Below are 20,261 nucleotides of genomic sequence, written 5' to 3'. Positions count from 1 at the left end.
CTTGAGTGATGTGAGGAAGGGAGAGAAGGATGTGAGAGGAAGCCAGAAAGTGGTAGTGGTGACGGGGACAGGGTGGGGAATTGCTGCAACAAGTAGGGCCTCATTAATCACTGTAAGGACTTTGGCTTCGAGACTGAGTGAAGCGGGAGCCCTTGGAGCAAAGGAATGATGTCATCCACCTTAGGTTGTGAAAGGTAAGATGGCAGGAGGATTACGCAGGAAGCCAGAACTGGTGAGGAGGCTTCTGCAGTAAGGCAAGCAAAAGATGATGGTGGCTTGGACGGGAGTGGGAGTGGAGAGAAGTGGTCAGATTCTGATATGCTTTGAAGGAGAGGCAACAGGAGTTGCTGATGGGCTGAGATGTGGGATATGAGAGGAAAGGAGTCAAGACAAAACCAGGGTTTGGGACATAAGGCACTGAGACAGTGGAGCTGCCGTTTACTGGGATGGGGGAGGCTGGGAGGAGAAGAGGGGGTGACATTTTGGACACGTTAGGTCTGAGATGCAAATTAGACATCCAAATAGTGATGGTGAGTGAGAGGTGAGATGTACAAGTTGGATGCCAGGGAACAGGTGGGGCTGGAGGTTTAAGAGTCACCAGCAGGTAGGTGTTTCATTCCTATATGTTTCTCAACGTTCCCCCCGGAACAGGACCAGGTACAAAGATGGTGATGTTAATCACAGAGATGGTAACATAAAAGTAATCGTCATTTCTATTTCACGAGTGCTATGCTGTGTCTTTTTTTTTTAATTGAAGTATAGTTGTGTTAGATTCAGGTGTAGAGCAAAGTGATTCTGTTATACACACACTCACACACATATATATACACATACATATAAACTATTGAGTATAGTTCCCTGTGCTATGCAGTAGGTCCTTGTTGGTTATCTATTTTATATTAGTAGAGTATATCTGTTAATCCCAAATTCCTAATTTATCCCTCCCCCTCTTTCCCCTTTGGCAACCATAAGTTTGTTTTCTATGTCTGTGGGTCTATTTCTGTTTTGTGAATAAGTTCATCTGTATCATTTTTTTAGATTCCACATATAAGCGATATTACATGCTACATTATTTCATTTTTTATGGCTGAGTAATATTCCAGTGTGTGTGTGTGTGTGTGTGTGTGTGTGTGTGTGTGTGTGTGTGTGTGTATGCCACATCTTCTTTATCCATTCATCTGTCGATGGACATTCAGCTTGTGTCCATGTTTTGACTATTGTAAGTAGTGCAGTAATGAACAATAGGGTATATGTATCTTTTCGAATTAGAGTGTTCTCTGGATATATGCCCAGGAGTGGGATTGATGGATTATATGGTAGGTCTATTTTTAGCTTTTTAAGGAACCTCCATACTGTTCTCCATAGTGGCTGCACCAACTTATATTCCCACCAACAGTGTATACTCATAATCTCATTCAACTTCCCTATGATTCTCTAAGGTGGGGGCTATTACAACCCTAGTTTCCAGATGAGGAAGCTGAGATTCAGAGAGCTCACCAGTCGCCCACCTCAGAGGGGTCTTCAAGATCACTGCTCCCCTGCCCCCAATGCCCAGATGCCTGATGAGACAGCACTGACCCCTGTACCATCCCTCCCTCCCTCTTTCTGTTGCAGCCTGTGACCAGCTGGCACTGGGGGTGGTGGCGATCTTTGGGCCATCCCAGGGCTCCTGCACCAATGCCGTCCAGTCCATCTGCAACGCGCTGGAGGTGCCCCACATCCAGCTGCGCTGGAAGCACCACCCACTGGACAACAAAGACACCTTCTATGTGAACCTGTACCCGGACTACGCCTCTCTCAGCCATGCCATCCTCGACCTGGTCCAGTACCTCAAGTGGCGGTCGGCCACCGTGGTCTATGACGACAGCACAGGTGGGTAGCCGGGCCTGGCTGGGCCAAGGGCAGGAGATGAGGGTGGCAGAGCCCCAGGATCGGACTCTTTGCTGCTCGCTCAACTCAGCTGCCCCTGGGGAAAAAGTCCACACTTACACCCAAGCCTCATCTAGTCACACTGACGCTCGCCCTGCACTCACCTGCAGCCCGGTACACACCAGCCACACTCACCCAGCCCAGCCCACTTCACACCTGCCCTACACTCCCGCCTCCACCCCAGCAGCATGCTCCAGTCTGCACTCACGCCTGCACGGCCACGCCCACACCTACCAGCACCCTCCATTCACACATTCTCCTCTGCGGCAAACGCATCCAACTCCGTGCTGGCTACGAGCGCAGACTCTGGACTCAGACCAAACAGTACGTGATGCACGCAGGCTCTGCGCTTACCAGCTGGGCAGCACGGAGCTGTTTCCTCTCCTCCTCTTTCTTTCCAAAGACTCAAGTCCCAAGATATTTCTTAGCCCTGCCTCTTAAGAGAGTGACCTTGGCGAGTCACTTAACCCATCTGGCCCTGCTCTTCCCACATGACAAGTCAAGAGCTACAGCAGCCAGCTTGGAGAGAGCCCTCCAGCTCCCAGCTGCCCGTGATTCAATGTCAGCTCTTGATTACCTCCTAATGGGGAGTCGGGATAGTGGGGAGAGAATCCCTCAGAAAAGACGATCAGAGATTTAGTTAACTCAGGATTCGACAAGCATGTCTTGAGTTCCTGCTATACCCAAAGCGCCAGACAGTGGATACTGGACGGCAGAGACCCCAAGCCCTACTCAGTGCCCCCAGTTATTGAGAGCCACTCCTGCCCAGCTCCAGGTCATGGCAGTGTTGCTGCAGCCCTGTAGTTCTGCCTGTCTTAACGTACCACTATGAATGATTGTCTATCTTTGAGCCTGTTTCTGCTTCCAGACCATGGGTCTTTGGTACCTCCGGGGTTTAGCACAGCACCTGGTACAACGTAGACGTTTAAATGTTTGGTTGAATTGAATTGAATTGAACTGAACATAAAATGGAAATAAACTATAATTAAATATGGCTGGAAAGGATGTGTTGGGCACTGGTAAGGAAGAAGAAATAAAGATGTGGCTACTCCATCTTCTTTAGAGAAGTTAGTCATATTGAAGTGGGGTGAGTGCACACCCAGAGCTCACTGGTCTTTCTAGGCCATCAGAGCTAAGAACCAAGTGACACGTACATACAGTCAGAGCTAGAGGCACCTGGGGAGAGGAAGCTCCATGGCCTTGGCCAGTCTGGGCTGATTTACCAGAGGAGGAGAGACATGAGCCTGGCCTTGAGGATGGATGGACAAGGAGAGGAGTCACGAAGGCATCACAGGAGGGGGAAGAGTGGGAGCAAGATGAGGAGGTAGGACTGTGCATGGCGGTCTCATCAAGAGCACAGCCTGGCAGGGAAAAGTATCCCAGTGTGGAGGGGAGGAGGAAAAGGTCAGATAAACAGCACGTATGAGGCTGTGGGCAAGGTCTCTTCTGTCTAGCTTCAGAGTTCAGACTTTATCTTGTAAGCAGCCGGGGACCATTGAGTGTTGCTGAGCACAGAAACAGAATAATGAAAGCAGAGTTTTAGAAGGTGGCACTGACAGCAGTGTACGGAGGGCTGGAGGGAGAACCTGGAGCTGGAAGACGGAGGCAGAGGCGGCCATGTTGGTCCAGGCAGGAACAAAGGGGCTGCTTGGAAGAGAACTGGTGGCCAGAATGGAAGAAAAGAATTAGATGTGAGCAGGTAACACTGAAGATTTGTAGGAGTGTCATGGGCACAGAGTAGTCAGAACAGACACTGGCATAAACCACGGCCCAGCAGTACTGGTGCCTCCAGGCTGGATGGGGGTAGCGGGAGAGGCTTTGCAGAGGAAAAGATGCTGTGGCATGAAGGTGGATGCCAGTGAGACTGGTCAAAGCGGATGCTGAGGCCTGGAGCCTCCTCTCCCCAAGGATGTCTATCTCTGACTGTATGTACACATCACTTGATTCTTAGCTCTGATGACCAGTGACCTCTGAGTGGGCACTCACTCCCCTATTTACTTCTCAAAAGAAGATGGAATAACATCTTCATTTCTTCTCCCTTTCCAGTGCCCAACACACTCTTTCCTGTAGTATTTAATTATAGTTTGATTTAACCTGATATTCAATTCAATTCAACAAATATTTTAAAACTTAGGGGAGTCAGTGATGGAGCTGGTTTGGTCAAGAAGAACTTAGTACTAGGGATTCAGGGTTGGATTCAGTCAAACAATAGTATAACTTTGATGAAGAATATTGAGTAGTAAGAAGTATGCTTCCAGAATCAGGATATTTCAAAGGGACAGGACAGCTTGTGGGTCATCAAACCCATGGAATGGGAAGCACTGTATAGCAGACTGACTATGTTTGCTTTGAGGGTTCTTTCCATTAGGATGTTTCGTCTGTGAGTAACAGACAACCCAACTCAAATCGACCGGAGCGGTAGCCACTTAGTTATCTCACTGACAAGAAGTCTGGAGATGGGCCTTTCCAGGGCTGGTTTAGCAGTTCAGCAGAGTCAGGGTGCTGAGTCAGTATTGCTGCAGTTCTCTTGACTTGCCCCCTCATAGTCACAATAAAGTTGCTGCAGCTCCAAGCATCACATCCTCACATCATGATACCCCAGGCAGTGGTAAGGAAAGAGGTAGAAGCCAAAGGGATTAATGTGATTCGTGCCTCTTATCAGGGAGGAAAATCTGTCTCGTAACCTTCCAACAGACCACACTATACAGCTCATTGAGTCTGCACCTACCACCCTAAAGCCATTCAGATAGGAATGGGACTGCCACTCATTGGCTTTCACCCATCCCGAGTCACGTCTTGGGGCTGGCACGTGGCCACCCAAATAAAATCATGGTTCTCTCAGTATGCTTGAAAAGGGTACGTTAGTTATCTATCTCTATAATAATTCTGTGTAACAAATCACCCCAAAACTTAGTGACTTAAAATAATAAGCATTTATTTAGCTCACAAGCCTGTAGGGTCAGTGACCGACTGAGATTGGCCAGGCAGTTGTTCTGGTCTCAGCTGGATCGCTCACCTGCTTGGGGGTCGGCTGACTGCTGGCTGATCTAGACTGGCCTTGGCTGAGATGGTGGGGTAGCTGGGCTCTCAGTCCTCCAGCAGGCTAGCCCAGGCGTGTCGTCATGACGATGGCAGAGGTGAAAAGAACAAACCCAGTGTGTAATTCCATTTCAAGTGTTTGCTTATGTCATGCCTGCTGATACACCATTGGCCAAAACAGTTGACATGGTTGAGCCCTACATCGTGGGTAGAGCAAGTCACCTGCCCCCGCAGCTGGAGGGCACTGCAAAATTACATGGCAAAGGATGGGGATGTAGAGAGGGGTGAAGAATTGGGGTCATCACTGCAATCCACTGCAGGGAGAACTGTTTTAAAATGCACCTGGGATCTAAAGGGTAGATACGACCAAGTGATGATACGAAGAGGCCAATAGCATAGAAAGAAGAGTTGTTACTTACAGTTCCCTAGAAGAAGGGGGCACACCATGGCACCCAGGGCCACATGGAGGGTTGGTCAGGAGGCAGGAGCAAGGGGAAATCATGGGCAAGAGTCTTTAATAATTACTTATTACTATAGGTGGAATTTGTTAGGTGCAAACGTCCCATGTGGGGCAGGAAGCAAAACAGATTGTAGGGCTTGTGGTTGGAGAGCTTATAGTACGATTTTTGTGTGCCCAGGAAAACCCAGTGATAATAGGGATACAAACAACTTTGGTCATTAGTTTGGCCCATGATTTCAGGATGCCAATTCATCAGTTATAGAATACCAAGAGTGATTATTTCAGGGACCAGCAGTGTTTGCCATATGAGCTTTGCCACGTAGCCACCTTCCTAGCCTAACCCGTGCACAAAGACGGATTTATATCAACAGTGAAAGGGAGGAGCTCAGAAAATGCTGGGGTAATGGAAAAGGGCCCAGCTTAAGAGCCAAAAAGAATTGGTCTTGAATTTTGATCCCATTGCTGGCATGCTGCAAAATCTTGGGAGGCTCACTTAACCTCTTTGGGCCTCAGTTTCTTTATTTGTAACATTGGAACAAAAGCCCCTACTCTGTATGCCTTCTAGGACAGGGAGATGTTTAAATAGGGTAATGAATGCAGAAGTGCTTTGTAAGTGAAAAGCATGACTTCCACAACCATGATTCACTGCAGATATTTTGAGAGAGATTGATTAGGGAAGCAGCCAGGAAGGAGAACTCATCTCAGGCAAACAAAGAGCCTAGTCCTCTGCTGGGGTGGGCCAAGACGAGCCTCTGGTCTCCTTTGGGAATACACTGATGGGAAGGAGGTCTGACATTTGCTGCTGGAGAAGGTGGGTCACTGTGTATTACACGGGGCAATGAACTTGGCTGACAAGAAAGCTCTGGTGGCCTCTGCTCTAGCATCCAGACTGTCCCTGTCCTCGTCCTGGGTCCCCAAAGCCCATGTGCCTACTGATGCTGTGCCTGGGTCTGAAAACTGAGCGAGTAGGAACAAAGCGTGCACTCAGGGCCTCGCAAGGTAACAGGTGTGAGCGGGCATCATTCACCCAAAGTAAGAACTTCTGGGATTAGTTGAGGAGGGAGGGTAAGGATGTGTGTGTGTGTGTGTGTGTGTGTTTGGGGGGAGCTTGTGACCCCCCCTTCCTCTGTAAGGTCACCTGATATCCTCTTCTGCCCCCATCAAGTCTGGTATTAGAAAGCACTGGGGCCCCTGTTTGGTCCAGACCACTCCAGGGCTCCAGAGCCCTCTCCCAGCCCACACACCTGGATCTGAGACCTTCTAGGGGGCTGGGGGTTCCTGATGCCCACAGCCATGGCGAAGCTTGTTTGGGAGCTCTTTGGGAGGCTTAGGTCCCAGAGAAATATCTCTGTCCTCCCCAGCAGAGTGGAGTGATGGATGCCAGTCGGTTCGCTTTCCAGATGTCCAGCCCTCAGGAGTGGGAATGAGAGGCTGGACAAACCCAGGTGTATGTACCAGAAATGGCTTTGGAAATCCAGACTTTTTGTTGGAAGGCTCAGGAAGTGGGTTGTCTGAGTGTGGGGACTCTGTCCGAATAGGGGGCACTGCGACAGCTGATTGCGAACTTAAGTCCATCGCGAACTAGCTTAAGCAAAGAAAACAAAAAAGGCGAGGGTTGGGGGAGGATTTTGTTGGTTTCATTTACTGGAAAGTTCAGTAGTTTTAGCTTTAGAGGTGCAAACGAGTATCTTTAGAGCTAATTTTCTTTCTGTGTTTCCTGACTTCTGCCCTGTGGGAATCCTTTTCAGGTTCTAAGTGGTGACCCCAGACTTGCTTCCTCCCCATTTGGAGTTAAACGGAAAGAGGGTTGTCTCTTACCAGTTGCTCTGGCACAATTCCTGAGAGTCATCTGATAGAACCAGCTGGTGTCACACATCCATCGCTAAGCCCATACCTTTGCCTAGAGCAATGTGTGTGCTGATTGACCAGGCTGGGGCCAGATTCTGTGTCCCTGGAGTGGGGACTCTTGAGTCACATGGACTGAGCATGGGGGAGGAGTTGTTCCCCAAAGGAAAACCAGAGTGCTGTTAGCGGGGAAATGGAGCATGGCTGAGTGGACAATGCAGCCAGGATGCAGACACCGAGCCCTGAGTATGGGCGGGCAGCCCAGCAGGTGGGAGAGGATGGCCTGCTTGGGACCCTGGGCCTGTGCTTCCTCCGCTCTTCCTGCAGTGGGTAGGGCGAGAGAGAACAGCAAGCAAGCTTGCTTCCAGGCTAAGCAGAGAGGAGTCAGCAAGAATAGGGCTTCCCTGGTGGCGCAGTGGTTAAGAGTCCACCTGCCGATGCAGGGGACACGGGTTCGTGCCCCAGTCCGGGAAGATCCCACATGCCGCAGAGCGGCTGGGCCCGTGAGCCATGGCCGCTGAGCCTGCGCGTCCGGAGCCTGTGCTCCGCAACGGGAGAGGCCACGACAGTGAGAGGCCCGCATACCGGAAAAAAAAAAAAAAAAAAGAATGGACCTTGTACTAAGGACGGAAATGAACTTAATTAGACCTAAGCGAGCCATTTGTCTCCAAGAAGTGACATTCAGTTTTTCCTGGAAGTCCCCAGATTAAGTGGTTTTGCAAAATGCCAAGGTGGAGGATTTTTCAGTGTGGGGGGAAAAAAAGACAGTAGTCAATCCAATTCTGGAAATTTGTGTTGAGCACAACTGAAGTGCCAGGCCCCGTGCTAGGGCATGTGGAGACCCAGTCCGTAATGTTGAGGAGTCTGTGACAGGACCAGGAGAGTGAGATGAGGCCAGAAGAGGCTAGTGCTGAAGGACGAGGCCACCGAGTTTCGGGGGAGAGGGGCAGGATGGGAGTGGGGTGGGGAGATCTTGTCTGGGCAGAGCAGTAGAGGTAGGCGTCATGGAGGAGGTGGCTGCACTGAGCCCGGAAGAATGGTTAAGGTGTACGGGGGTAGCCTGCCCTTGGGGGTGGAGGCCGGCCACAAATACCACCTGGCCTTCCTTACCTGGTCCAACCGTTGGTACAGCTGAGCCTGGAGCCGCCACTTGGGCCGCATCCTGGAAGCAGGTTGCTGGGACTGTTTAGGAAGATTATGTCCCATGCTTCACAATGTTGCAGGGGGCAGGGGGAGGAGGAGTGGGGGGCCTCTGGTTCAGGCTCCATAAGTCTCTACACCGACTGAGTTAGAGAGGTGCAGGTGGGTGGACTCGGTGGGGATTCGCTAGCTGTCCGTGCCTGCTTTTGAATCTACAGGTGTGTACACACCTTTACCTACCTGTGTACACATGTGCTTATCAACCCAAGTGTATGTCCTGTCTGTGCATGTAAGCATGTGTTTGTACGTGCACACGTGCCTGTGGGCGTGAGCCAGCATGCACAGCCGGGTGCACGTGTCTGTGCCACAGTCTGCTAGTGCCTGGGTCTGCACATGCGTGGCTGAGTCCATGACATGTGGACACTCCGTGGGCCACATGTCAGTGTCCATGTGTGTCTGTAGACCTGTGGCCACACGAGTCTGTGGATACCTGCAGCTAGGTATACGTGGGCTCACATGTGTCTTCTGTGCCCCGGGACCTCTCAGGGCTCATCCGACTGCAGGAGCTCATCATGGCCCCATCAAGGTACAGCATCCGCCTGAAGATCCGCCAGCTCCCCCTTGACTCTGATGACTCGCGCCCGCTGCTCAAGGAGATGAAGCGAGGCCGGGAATTTCGCATTATCTTCGACTGCAGCCACACCATGGCCGCCCAGATCCTCAAGCAGGTGCGTGAGCACCGGCCAGCGGGAGGGATGGTTGGGATCTGCCTGCCACTTCTCCCACCCTCCCCCCCATTTCCATGATGTCAACCAGTCCAAGTTCGACCTCTAGTCTGCCTCTTTCCGGCTGTATGACCTTGGGTGGTCACTTTGCCTCTGTGAGCCTCAGTTTCACCAGCAGCAAATTGGACACAGTGGTCTTGACACTCTGAGTTGGTGTGAGGATGGGGTGAGACGCTGGTTGAGCTGCCCCAGCCAGGCCTGGCGCACGGAGGGTGCTGAGTAAATGCTAGTTTCCACGCCACATCGGGGCAGGCGGGAGGCAGGGGCTGCGGAGAGGGACTAGAACGCTGCGGGAAGCACGGGGAGGCCTGGGGGTCTCGGGAACAGCCCCCGGAGTTCCTCTTCCAGCCACTGATTCCCTGCAGCCCGTGGCACTCGGTGTCACTCTCCCATCCCTGGGAGGTTTATCGAGGCTCTGTGCACCATCTGCTCAGCTCTGCAGCAACGGCGGCAGAGGAGAATGGCTCTCGGTGCTTGGCCGCGCCTCCGTTCCCGACACAGCCCAGGGTGGCGTGCTGGGAACCAGGGCGAGCTCTGCCAGCCCCCTAAGAAACAAACAGCGAAATCGCTCACAGCCCCCCTCCGAGGGTGCCGCAGCCGAAAACAAAACCACTCTGATTCGAACCAGTGCTTTGTGTAAAAGGCAATTATGTGGTCCCAGAAAGCGAACCTGGTGATTGGAGGAGGCATTCTGTGGGGCCTTGACACATGACGCCGGGAGATGCTGGTGGCAGGGAAGGGTCACAGGGATCCAGGGGGAGAGGTGCTGAGCTGGCCAGGAATATGTTCAAGGCCTTCCCTGCACAGCCTGCAAGGGGTGCCCAAGCTGAACAGCAGCCTCTGTCTTCCCCCAGAGGAAGTCCCACCCCAGGACCCTTCACACAGGGGCTAAAAACTCATTTGAGAGCTTGAATCCTGCTTCTGCCCATGGGTGTTATATACCCAAGAGCAAGTGGCCCCGGAGTCGTCCCCTGCTCTGTAGATGGAGTGAAGGGTCCCTCCCTCCCCTGGTTCTGGAGGATTCAGTGAGATGAGGCGAGGAGAGCGTTTATCCCAGTGCCCGGGGCACAGTCAGCATGGATGTGGCACATCTTTACACTCAGCGTGGAGGAAGTACATGCTCCCCAGAAATTCCTTAACCCTCAGTGTCCCGGCCAGCCGGCGCCCAGTGCCTCCCTCCTCTTCCAGGCATGTGCAACTGAGTAATAAAGACAATCCCAACTTGGGTTCACTGAGGAGTTACTCGGTGCCGGGTACACACACAGCTCCTCATTTATCGCCACTCTGGGAAGTGGGGGCGATTATCGTGCTCGGTTTCAGATGGGGAAACTGAGGCTCCGGGGGAAAGTATTGGGCCTGAGGTCATCCAGCCAGAAAGTCAGAATTCACTCCCCAGTTTGCTGACATGAAAACTCCTAGAATTGAAAATGAAGATTCTGTGCTCAGCCTGGCACTGAACTACACCAAGGTGAGCATGTCTGCGTACTGAGGACTTCTTGAGCCTTTCACCTGCGCATGCGGGCTGTGAACCTCCAAGACCAGGAGGGAATGTGAAGCATTTTCAAAGTGTATTTGACCCAGGGACATTTCCTCCTGGAGCACTTTGTGGGCCCGCATTCTGAAGAGCTCTGTAGAAAATGCATTATGGTCATTAGTATTATAGATTATAGGCTTCTAATAAAATACATTAGATTTCATGACGGTGTAGAATAGTAATTCACAGCAGCCATGTGGCCCGCTGTGTGGCCAACCAGGACCCAAGGAGCAGGGATGGGTCAGCCCTTCCGGGGGAGGCTCAGACTGAGGACAGACCCTCCTCGGCGGGCCTGGCTGCGCTGGCGGGAGCCGAGCTCCCACAGACGTCTTTCTGGAGCCAGGACGGTGAGTTCAGCTGAGGAGAGTCAGGGCACTTGAGGAGGCGATGTTGGGCGGATTCCAGCAGCATTTCTCCAAGTGTGGCAGGCCCAGCGATGCTTACTAAAAAGGCAAACCTGGCCCTGCAGAATTTGGAATCTTTGGAGAGTGTGGCCTAAGATTCTGCATTTGAACGTGTCACCCATGATTTTGCTCCAGTGTGAAATCCACTGCCGTCTGCCAGCCAGTCATCTTCCCTGTCTCAGAGGATGCCCCACTCCAAGCGGCCAGCCTCTCCCAGCCCACGGCCAGCCCGTGCTGCCCCGGGTCCTCACCGCTCTCTCCCCCTCCCTTCCCACCCCCCATCCCCCCTGCCAGGGTGGAGAGGGGGAGGGGCTTCTCAGGTGTTCCCCGCAGGGTGCTGACACTTTGCTCTCCCGTAGGCCATGGCCATGGGCATGATGACCGAGTACTACCACTTCATCTTCACCACCCTGGTAATGTACCTCCGAGTCCTGGCACGGGTCTGGGTGGGGCTCCCTCAGAACAAGGTCAGCCCCGGGGGAGACAGTTGCAGCAGCTAGAGGAGATTCATTCAGGCTGGACTTGCTTCCTGAGGCTGTAGGTGTGGCCCCAGGCAAGGGCACAAATTTGTCTTTGTGGCCTGCCCACTTTGAGAAGTGACATCTTGTTGTGACTAAGGACAGGGACTCTAGAACCTGCCAGTGTGAACACAAGCCCCTCTGCTTGCCGGCTGTGAGACCTCGCACAAATCATTTAACCTCCCTCAGTTTCTCCCTCTGCAAAATGGGCATGATCATGGCTCCCACCTCCTAGGATTGTTGTGAGAACTGAATGAGTTCGCTGAGAGCAGTGCCTGCTCGTGTGAAGGGCTGTTGTTATGACGATGACCCTTGGCCCCAGCCCACACGCCCCCACACAGGTCCCAGGCCTCAGGCCTCACGCAACAACGGGAGTTGCCACTTTGGATTCCTGTGACATCCACGCTCAGGTCTGCCCACTCACTATCAGCTGGGGCCAGCCCACCTGCGGGCTCCAGATGGGTCCTGTCCAAACCTTGAGAACATTTAGGGCCATTTAAACCCATTAGGGTAATTAGTTGTGGTCTGAGATCAGCAGAATAAAGAGATCCCTGTGCCAAAGGGGCACCAACCCCCAGCCACCCTGCCTTGGAGCCAGACGCCCTGGATGTCACTGGGGGCCCGGGTGGACTCTTTTACCCAGCCCAGATATGGGGCAAGTGACAGCATCACTAAACATCCTGGGGCTGAAACAAGCTCCCGAAATCTGTGTCAGACTTGCCACTGCAGTCTTGCAAGCCTCTAGCTGTGTTCCTTCGTTCACCCAGCACCCAGCTAACATTCCTTACCCAGCACCTGTATTCAACTGAGTATCTCAAGGCGACTGGCACTGAGGCCTGCCCTCAAGGAGCTCCCATCCTCCCCAGTCTGCATCTCTATGTGTGACTCATTCGGCCGGCTTGTGCCATCACAAGCCATCACATCAGATGGCCACGGGGCACAGCAGAAGGAGACTCCGGGTGCCACAGAGCTGGTGGAAGGTGGAGAATTTCAGGCAGTCTTTACAGGAAAGAAGATGTTTGAACTGGACCTTGAAGGATCAATAGGAGTCCACCAAGGAGAGAGAGGAAGGGCATTCCACATAGAAGGAACAGCATAAGCAAAGGCCAGGAGGCAGGTTAGCTCTTCAAGGCTCACTCTGGTTGATTGCCAGAGCCAGCTGTGTTCATCTCTTCCTGGCTCCACTTTCAGTCAGTGACATCATGCAAGTAGCTTGAGATTGGCCAAGGTGGGAGTATTCACACCACAGAAGCTGGCAAGTGCTACAAATAAGAGGTTCCTCCTCGGCATCCCCTGAGAGCTGGTTATTAAGCATTTCCCAGCATACAACTGCTTGTTACCCTCTCTCCACCCCCAACCCTGTGCCCATGGCAGAGCTCAGGGGCCACCCTGCCCACTCTTCTGATCCAGAGCCCAGACCTGGAGACCTGCCGGGAACCTTGGTGGGAGAAAGGGATGCTGGAAGCTGGATGCTGGAAGCTGGTGACTGAGACCAGGTACCTTCTGCCCTGGTCCCTTCTGGATTTCTATCCACCCAAGCAAGCTTCTCCCCTGGGAAAGTCATTGGAGGCTGGAGGATGAGGTCATCAGATCCCCAATATTCCACCTCCGTATGGAGCTAGGAGCAGGGCAGAGGAGCAAGGCTGGGAAGGTGGGGTGGGGTACATTCCAGGCGCCCGAGGCTCTGTCTCCAGGCATGGCAGCCCTGGGCTCCTAGGGTGCTGAGTCCAACCTCTGGGCCCTTAGAGGTCCCCACCAGCCCTGTGCCAGCTCAGTGCATTCTTCCCACACTTCCGTCCTGCTGGCTCACCTCCCTGAGTCCTCACCGCTCTGACCTGCTGTAACAAAGCCCTGGAGTCCATGTAGGAACAGACAAGGGAGGAGCAGGCAGACCTCCCGGGACGGCTGTGGTCCCCCTGCAGACCGTGCTCATCCCCCCTCCACATTACTTTCCAGTTCAGTGACAGGAGAGCAGGCCTCGGAGACACAGATAAGGTTGAGAGTCCCTTTAGCACCAGGGACTGTGCACGTGGGCAGATTGCTTAGCTTCCCTGGGCCTCAGTTTCCTTGCCTCTAAAATGGGAATAATTTGTGATGCCTCTGGGCTTCAGATCCTTCATTTGGCCTCTTTTGGTTTCAAGGAGCAGAGCTCACTCAAGTAACCTCAAGTCACTAGAGACTCAAGAATGAACCACCAGGCCACAAGAGCAGATGTGGAGAGTGGTTCTGGATCCAGAGCAACCCTGGACATCACGAGGATTATGGTTCCAACCCTCTGTCCTGACACTCAGCCAGGCTCTTCCGTTTCCCTCTCTCTGCCCATTGCTCCCTCCCCCTGCTCTCGGCCTCAGCTCCTTCCTCGCAGTCTCTGTTCCCTGGAAACTTCAGCTCATCACAGCTGCCCTGGGATCATCACACCCCAACTGACCATCCATTCTGCCTCTGCTGCTTCTCACCACCGCTTTCTCTGAGTGTTACCCACCTTCCCCAGGTCAAATTTCGGACTGACCAAGCACCAGCCATTGCTTCTCAACAGGGCACTATATAGGCATTTGAGGCTGGACATTTAATCTTTCCGGAATGTCCTGCCCACTATAGAATGTTTAGCATCCCTGTCCCTGCTCACCAATTTCCAGGCTTGGTGACAAATAAATAAATGCGATCCACACATTTTCAAATGTCCCCAGGATAGGGGCTGAGTCATCAGCCAGACTGTAGCAACCCCCCTTGGGAGGTGACCACTCCTTGTCTGGTCAGCCGAGATCTGGCAGTGGGGGGCAGAGTACAATGGGCTCACAGAATCTAAGTCATGACCACCAAGCAGGAGGGCTGGGGCATTGGGAGAGCCCTTCAGAAGCGGCAGGAGCAAAATCCACAGATCTCATTCACCCACCCTGAGTACTGACCCCTCGTCCACTGTGTCCACACAGGGCCTGTGGTTAAGTCCTCTTTGTGCTTTGCTTCCGGTCTTAGCTCCGGACAGTCAATTAAAAGCATCTCTGCCTGGCTCGTGCCCTCATTCCAAGGCCAGAGGGAGTGTCCCCTCAGGGAGCTCTCAGCCCTGAGGACCGACCTGACCTTCTAGACAAGACTCTAGAGAAGGCACCACCCCAGTACGCCAGTGGCTCTCCACATTAATGCCAGTGCCAGCGTGAGGTCAGGGTTGGACTTCTCGGAAGGAGGGGCAGGGCAGTATCCTTGCACCCTGGGGCAGTATCCTAGCCCAAGAGAGTGTCTGTTTTCCCTACTTTTTTATGGGGTGTTTTTTTTTTTTTTTTGGCCACACCACGCAGCATGTGGAATCTCAGTTGCCAGCCAGGGATCGAACCTGTAGCCCTTGCAGTGGAAGCACAGAGTCTTAACCACTGAACCACCAGGGAGGTCCCTGCTTTCCTTACTTTTACATTTCCTTAATTCAGTCATTCATATACTCCCTTATCCAGCAGGCACATACATATGCTCTCAAGGTCCCAGGTACCAAGCTAGGCACTTGGGTGAGACGGGGTGTCTAGAGATGGATCCAACACAAAGCTCACCAGCTGGTAGCTTCCTTTGTGCACATGAGGATCAAGGACGGTGCCCAGTTTACCTCTATGTCTCCAGTGCCCAAATAGCACCTGGAATACAGTAGGTGCTCATTAATGCCTGAATGAATGAATATACAGAGTAGAAAGTAATCAGTGAAATTAACATCCTCAACATAGCAACAGTGACGTCCACCGACTCTGGCACCAGTCCGCCTGAGTTAGAATCGAGATTCTTCCACTTCCTTCGGCAAGTTACTTCGCGTCACTTTGCCTCATTCCCCATCCGTAAAATGGCCACAAGAACAGTACCATCTCATAGGACTCTTATGCTGAGCATTAAGCGAGTATGTTGCCATCAGTAAAGCACTAAGGAAAGTGTTTAGTACTATGTACAGAGTTAAATTGATTAATTAAATAATTCCTGCTTATATATTTTATGCGCTCAGTATACCCCATCTCATCCAAAATTCTGAACAACTCTCCAAGGGGAGGATGACTCTCCCAATTTTACAGAAAAGTAGAAACTGAGGCTCAGAGAGGTCACTCAGTAAAAAAAGGAGCAGAGCAAGGATTTTGACCAGCCGGGACCTGTCCAGCTCCAAAGCCCTCTGCTGAAGCTTGTGCCAAGAGCTGCACGCAGTGTTGCCTGGCTTCCTCTGTCTGGCTCCTGCTCGGATTCCACAGGCTGTGATGGTCCAGGCAACACGTGATTGGCACTCATGCGGGGAACAAAGCCTCCACAAATCTCAGCGGCACCCACACTTCACAGGTTCCAAAGCCCTTTCTCCACATCGCTGATTTTCCTCTTCGCAGGACAGTCTGTGCTCCCCATTAATTGATGGGGAAACCTCGGACCAGAGAGGTTGAGTGAACTACCTAGAGTCTCCCAGCAGATCAGTGATAAAAGCCTTGGCTCCTGGCTTCTGTTCCAGCCCACTGCCCTTCCTCCCCATGCCTCTCTGAGGGTCAGGAAGAACCGATCCTTCCAGAGAGGCACAGTCCCTGCAATACAAATAGTTCATGCAGTGGAATATGTGTGTGTGTTGGGGGGTTGGGCTGCAGCGGGTACCAGGGTATCTCCCAGCAGCTCCCCATATGCCAGGGCATCAGCTCTGTCGCCTGGGTCCCCATGTCCTGCTTCCGGCTCCGGCTCCAGTTTCCTCCTTCCAGCCCCGTTGGCTTGAGAGTCTACCTCACGATTGTGCCCCTTTCTGCCCATTGGTCAATCGTGGCTGTATGTGGGACGGCAGTGGCATTTGGCATTTATCTCCTTCCCTTTAGGAGACCCACGTCACCAATTCTTTGTGTCTAAAAAATTCTCCAAACTTGCTTCTCCCATGCAGAAGACATTTTAATTACCCCAGCTGCCATTATCTGTTCCAGCCAGCTTTGAGCCATTCCCAGATAACCCCGCGTTAATCAGCCCCAGCTGAGCCCCTGGTACATGTCATGTGTAGGTAAAAGCCTGGAGGTGAAAAGAGAATTATAATAAATTAATAGATAAGCAATCACAATTAATGCCGCTTCTCGGCAATAACAGTTATATCATGGGAAAGATATTTTCATCTGTCATTCCTTAAGGCGATGTTTTCCGAGCTTCAGCTTCTACCCAGTCAGACCCATGGGGTGCTAATGAATTAGTCTATTATGTTATGCTGAATGTTTCTAAAAGGTCCCTCGTTGATACTGAATTCAATGTGTCAACATTTGGCATGGAGAACAGCAACTTTTTGCCAAGCAGCAAGGTTGCGCACAGTTCACTGTGTACAGCACATGGGGTCTCAGCCCAGGGCAGTTTGGACAAAAAATTGGAGCCGGACAAAGAGGCCTCTTTTCCAGCTCCGCATTATCACTGCCCTCATGTCACAGGGATGGTGGTACTCAGTGCCACAAGCCCTACAACACTTTGCAGCTAAGTACAGGCTCAGGGTGACAGGGATGAAGGTGACTCCGGCAGTGACACCCCATCGTGCCCCCTCCCAGGCTGCGATTGGCCACAGCCACTGTGTGAGTGTCAGCCAACTCAGTGCTGCATCTGGAAACCGGAAGGGCTGATGTCGCCAGCACCCGAGTCCCCACCAAAGCCACTGAGTCCGGCTGGTGTTTAGTCCTCAGGGAAGTGAGCTGAGTCACGGAGGCTCTAGGCAGGCTCATGTTGGGCATCTCTCAGGCCTTAGGTATTAGGTCAACACTGAATTGGAGAAGAGGCTGAGCCCCGTGCAGAGGTAGAGGGAGGAGGGCGCCCCCTGGAGGCAGAGCTCAGTTTCTCTTCTGTGGCCCCAGCAGTTCAGCTCTGGCCCCAAACTTGCATTCACCGCCCTACAAAGCAAAATCCCTCCATCTCCCCAGACCCACCTCCTTCAAAGGCAGTCTAGGGAAGCTCTCTTGTCTCTAAAGCAGTACCCTTGAGGGGCTCATCCTCCACCTCAGGCAATTTGCCAAACCACTTCTAACTTGTAGCCCCATAGAAATCCCACCCTGAGAGGAGGATGTAAAACACTGGCCTCTCCATTCCAGGCTCTTCCCAGTGCTGTTTAGGTACCCTAGAGAGCTACCCAGCTGGCTGACCCTTCTTTCCACTTTGGGTGATGGGAGCCCAGGGGCTCCTAGGGGACACAGATGCAGACATGGACAGTTGTTATCAGTGGGGTGAAAGCTAAGAGGTCCCAAGATAAGAGCAGAAGCACCCTTGACCCACCCTATTGTGTGATAGTAGTAGAGTAGTAGTCGAGGGAGGCTTCCCAAAAGAGGTGACAAGCTGAATCTCAGAGTGAGCCCACCCAAGGAGGATTGAGAAGACAGGCATTCCAGCCCAGGGATAGAGCACACACAAAGACACTGGCTTAGAGAAGCTGCATGATGGGGACAGGGGCCAACGAGGAGTGGGGAAGGGAGACAAAAGCAGTTTGGTGTTCCTGGGGCAAATATGAGAGGGGGGGTGGGAAGAAAAGTGAGGCCAGAGGGGTGGAGAGTCTTGCAAAGTATACTAAGGAATTTGTGCTTTTTTCTGAAAAGGCAAGAAGGAGCCATTGAAATATGCCAAGCAGGGGAGTGACAGGGTTGGGTTTATTCTTCAGAAAGACCCCTCTGAATGCTGTGTGGTGGGTGACTGAGATATCCAGGGGTGGGAACCAAGGGCTGGTCATAGGACAGAGGGAGGGCTTGGGAGCTGGTGGCCTGGGTTTGACGCCATTGCTCCCCAGCTGTGTAACCTTGAGCAAAAGACCTAACCTCTCTGTGACTCAGTTCCTTCCTCTGAAATGGGTGATAATAACACCCTCCTTGTAAGGTGAAAATGTGAATTAAACGAGTTAATACACCTAAGGTACATAGAAACTGTTCTGAGGTCTGTGGGTGCTCAGTCAGTGTTAGCTCCTTGCGATTGTTTTTGTATTTTGCCAAGAGAGGTGAGTCAGGACGATGCAGCTCATGTCTGCTCCTCTCTTCCAATAACCCAGTCACGTCCCTGGGGGCTGAGTCCACAGCCGTCACAACTACTGCAAGAGAAGGCAGAATATGAATGTCAGCACTTCCGTGGTGTCTCCCGTGCACCAGACACGTTCTAAGCACATCTGTTAACCCGTTTCTTCCTCGTGACAACCCTATATGGCAGGTACTATTATCATTCCCATTTTTCAGATGAGGCAACTGAGGAAAGGAGAGTAGATGGCCTGGCCTCCTGGTCTGTGCTCATAACCATCACGTGGGTCTGCCCAGTGAGCTGTTCTCAGGGAGGAGCTCTGGGAAGAGAGGCCTCCTTCCAATGTGTTTCCCCCCTCTCCCTCTGATTCAACAGGTCTCCCCGTCTAAGCCCAGACCCCTCTCTGTGTGTTTCCCAGTTAGGAGTAATAGCTTAGATTAGCGGCTTATCAAAACACAGATTGAGGCCCCACCCCACATTGTCTATGGCCCATACTTTCCAAAAAATGCTCCAAAAACAATTCTGGTGCATACCTTGTGCCTGGCAACCACTGGGGACATAAAGCACGGGGATTTTTAAATAGGACAGACACGGTGTACTAGTAGATGTGTACAACCAGCTGTCCAAAAAGAGGGAAAACCCAGATATGTAGTGCTTGCCAGTTTTCATGGTGTAGATACTCCCACCATGGCCAATATCAAACTACCAATGAATATCACTGAGCGCAGAGTCAAGAAGTGCTGACATTTAGCTCTTACAAGCCGTTTGAACCCAGCTCCAACACACCACTGAGATGGACCTGGGTACGGTTTCTGCGCTGCCTTCATGAGCTCTGTGACCTTAGGCAAGTCACCTCACCGCTTTGGCCCTGTTTCCTCCTCTCTTAAAAGGGAATACTATTAAATACCTACTTTATAGGGGATTGTGAAGATCAGATGATACACTCCATCGCGTGGGGCTGAGCACACTGCCCACCCTCCACTTCCCACTGAGACTGGGGCCACAGAGACACCCTCTGGTCAATTCCATGGAGACTCCTCCATCTACTCCCGCCCAGCCCCTCCCCCATCCCAAATCCTGGCTTTGAATCAGGGCCCTATTTGTTTGGGCAAGGCTGAGACTAGACTTTCTTGCTTGGGCTCAAATCTGCTCCCAGCCTCTCCCCTAATCCCTAAACCCTTAAAGAGGAAACCAACACAGTGTATTCCAGACAGAGGCCAGCTGGAGGTACAGGAGGAACAGCAGGAGATCAGCACGAATTAGGAACATCTCAGAGACCAGAGGAAGCCAGCACGGTGTGAAAGAGCTGCTCCGTGGGCTCCAGGTTTTATCCCTCATTATCTTTCCATGAGCCATCATTGATTTAACTGAAGCTGGGACTGTGATTGGGCCAGATGTTACTCCTGACATCTGCAGCCATGGAGAGACAAGTACACTGTCCCTGGCCACTCTGTCCCAGCATGGGAGGGAGTGACTGAGTTGAAGGACCCGGGAAAGAGGACGGGAAGTGGGGGGCAGAATGGAAGGGCAATGTGCAAAAGAATAGACAATGGATGAAGAGGAGCTCAGACCTGAAGACCCACTTTCCCCACTAGTGGGACGAGGCCCATCTAGATTGTCAACATAACACGTTTCAAAAAGTAACCTAAGTGTCCATCA

General features: G+C 52.1%; 1 protein-coding gene across 2 annotated transcripts in view; it reads left to right on the top strand.

The window, feature by feature from the left end:
- Positions 1–20,261, top strand: part of GRIK3 (glutamate ionotropic receptor kainate type subunit 3) — a 231,446-nt gene that overhangs the window by 151,278 nt on the left and 59,907 nt on the right. For both annotated transcript variants that reach the window (XM_032639887.1, XM_032639895.1), the window contains exons 3-5: positions 1,615–1,872; positions 8,960–9,141; positions 11,496–11,549. In XM_032639887.1, the coding sequence (XP_032495778.1) occupies positions 1,615–1,872; positions 8,960–9,141; positions 11,496–11,549 (494 nt within the window). The remainder of the gene's footprint in view (positions 1–1,614; positions 1,873–8,959; positions 9,142–11,495; positions 11,550–20,261) is intronic.

Source organism: Phocoena sinus, chromosome 1 (genome assembly GCF_008692025.1).
Source record: "Phocoena sinus isolate mPhoSin1 chromosome 1, mPhoSin1.pri, whole genome shotgun sequence".
Classification (NCBI taxonomy): domain Eukaryota; kingdom Metazoa; phylum Chordata; class Mammalia; order Artiodactyla; family Phocoenidae; genus Phocoena; species Phocoena sinus.
This window is presented reverse-complemented; position numbering and strand designations above follow the sequence as displayed.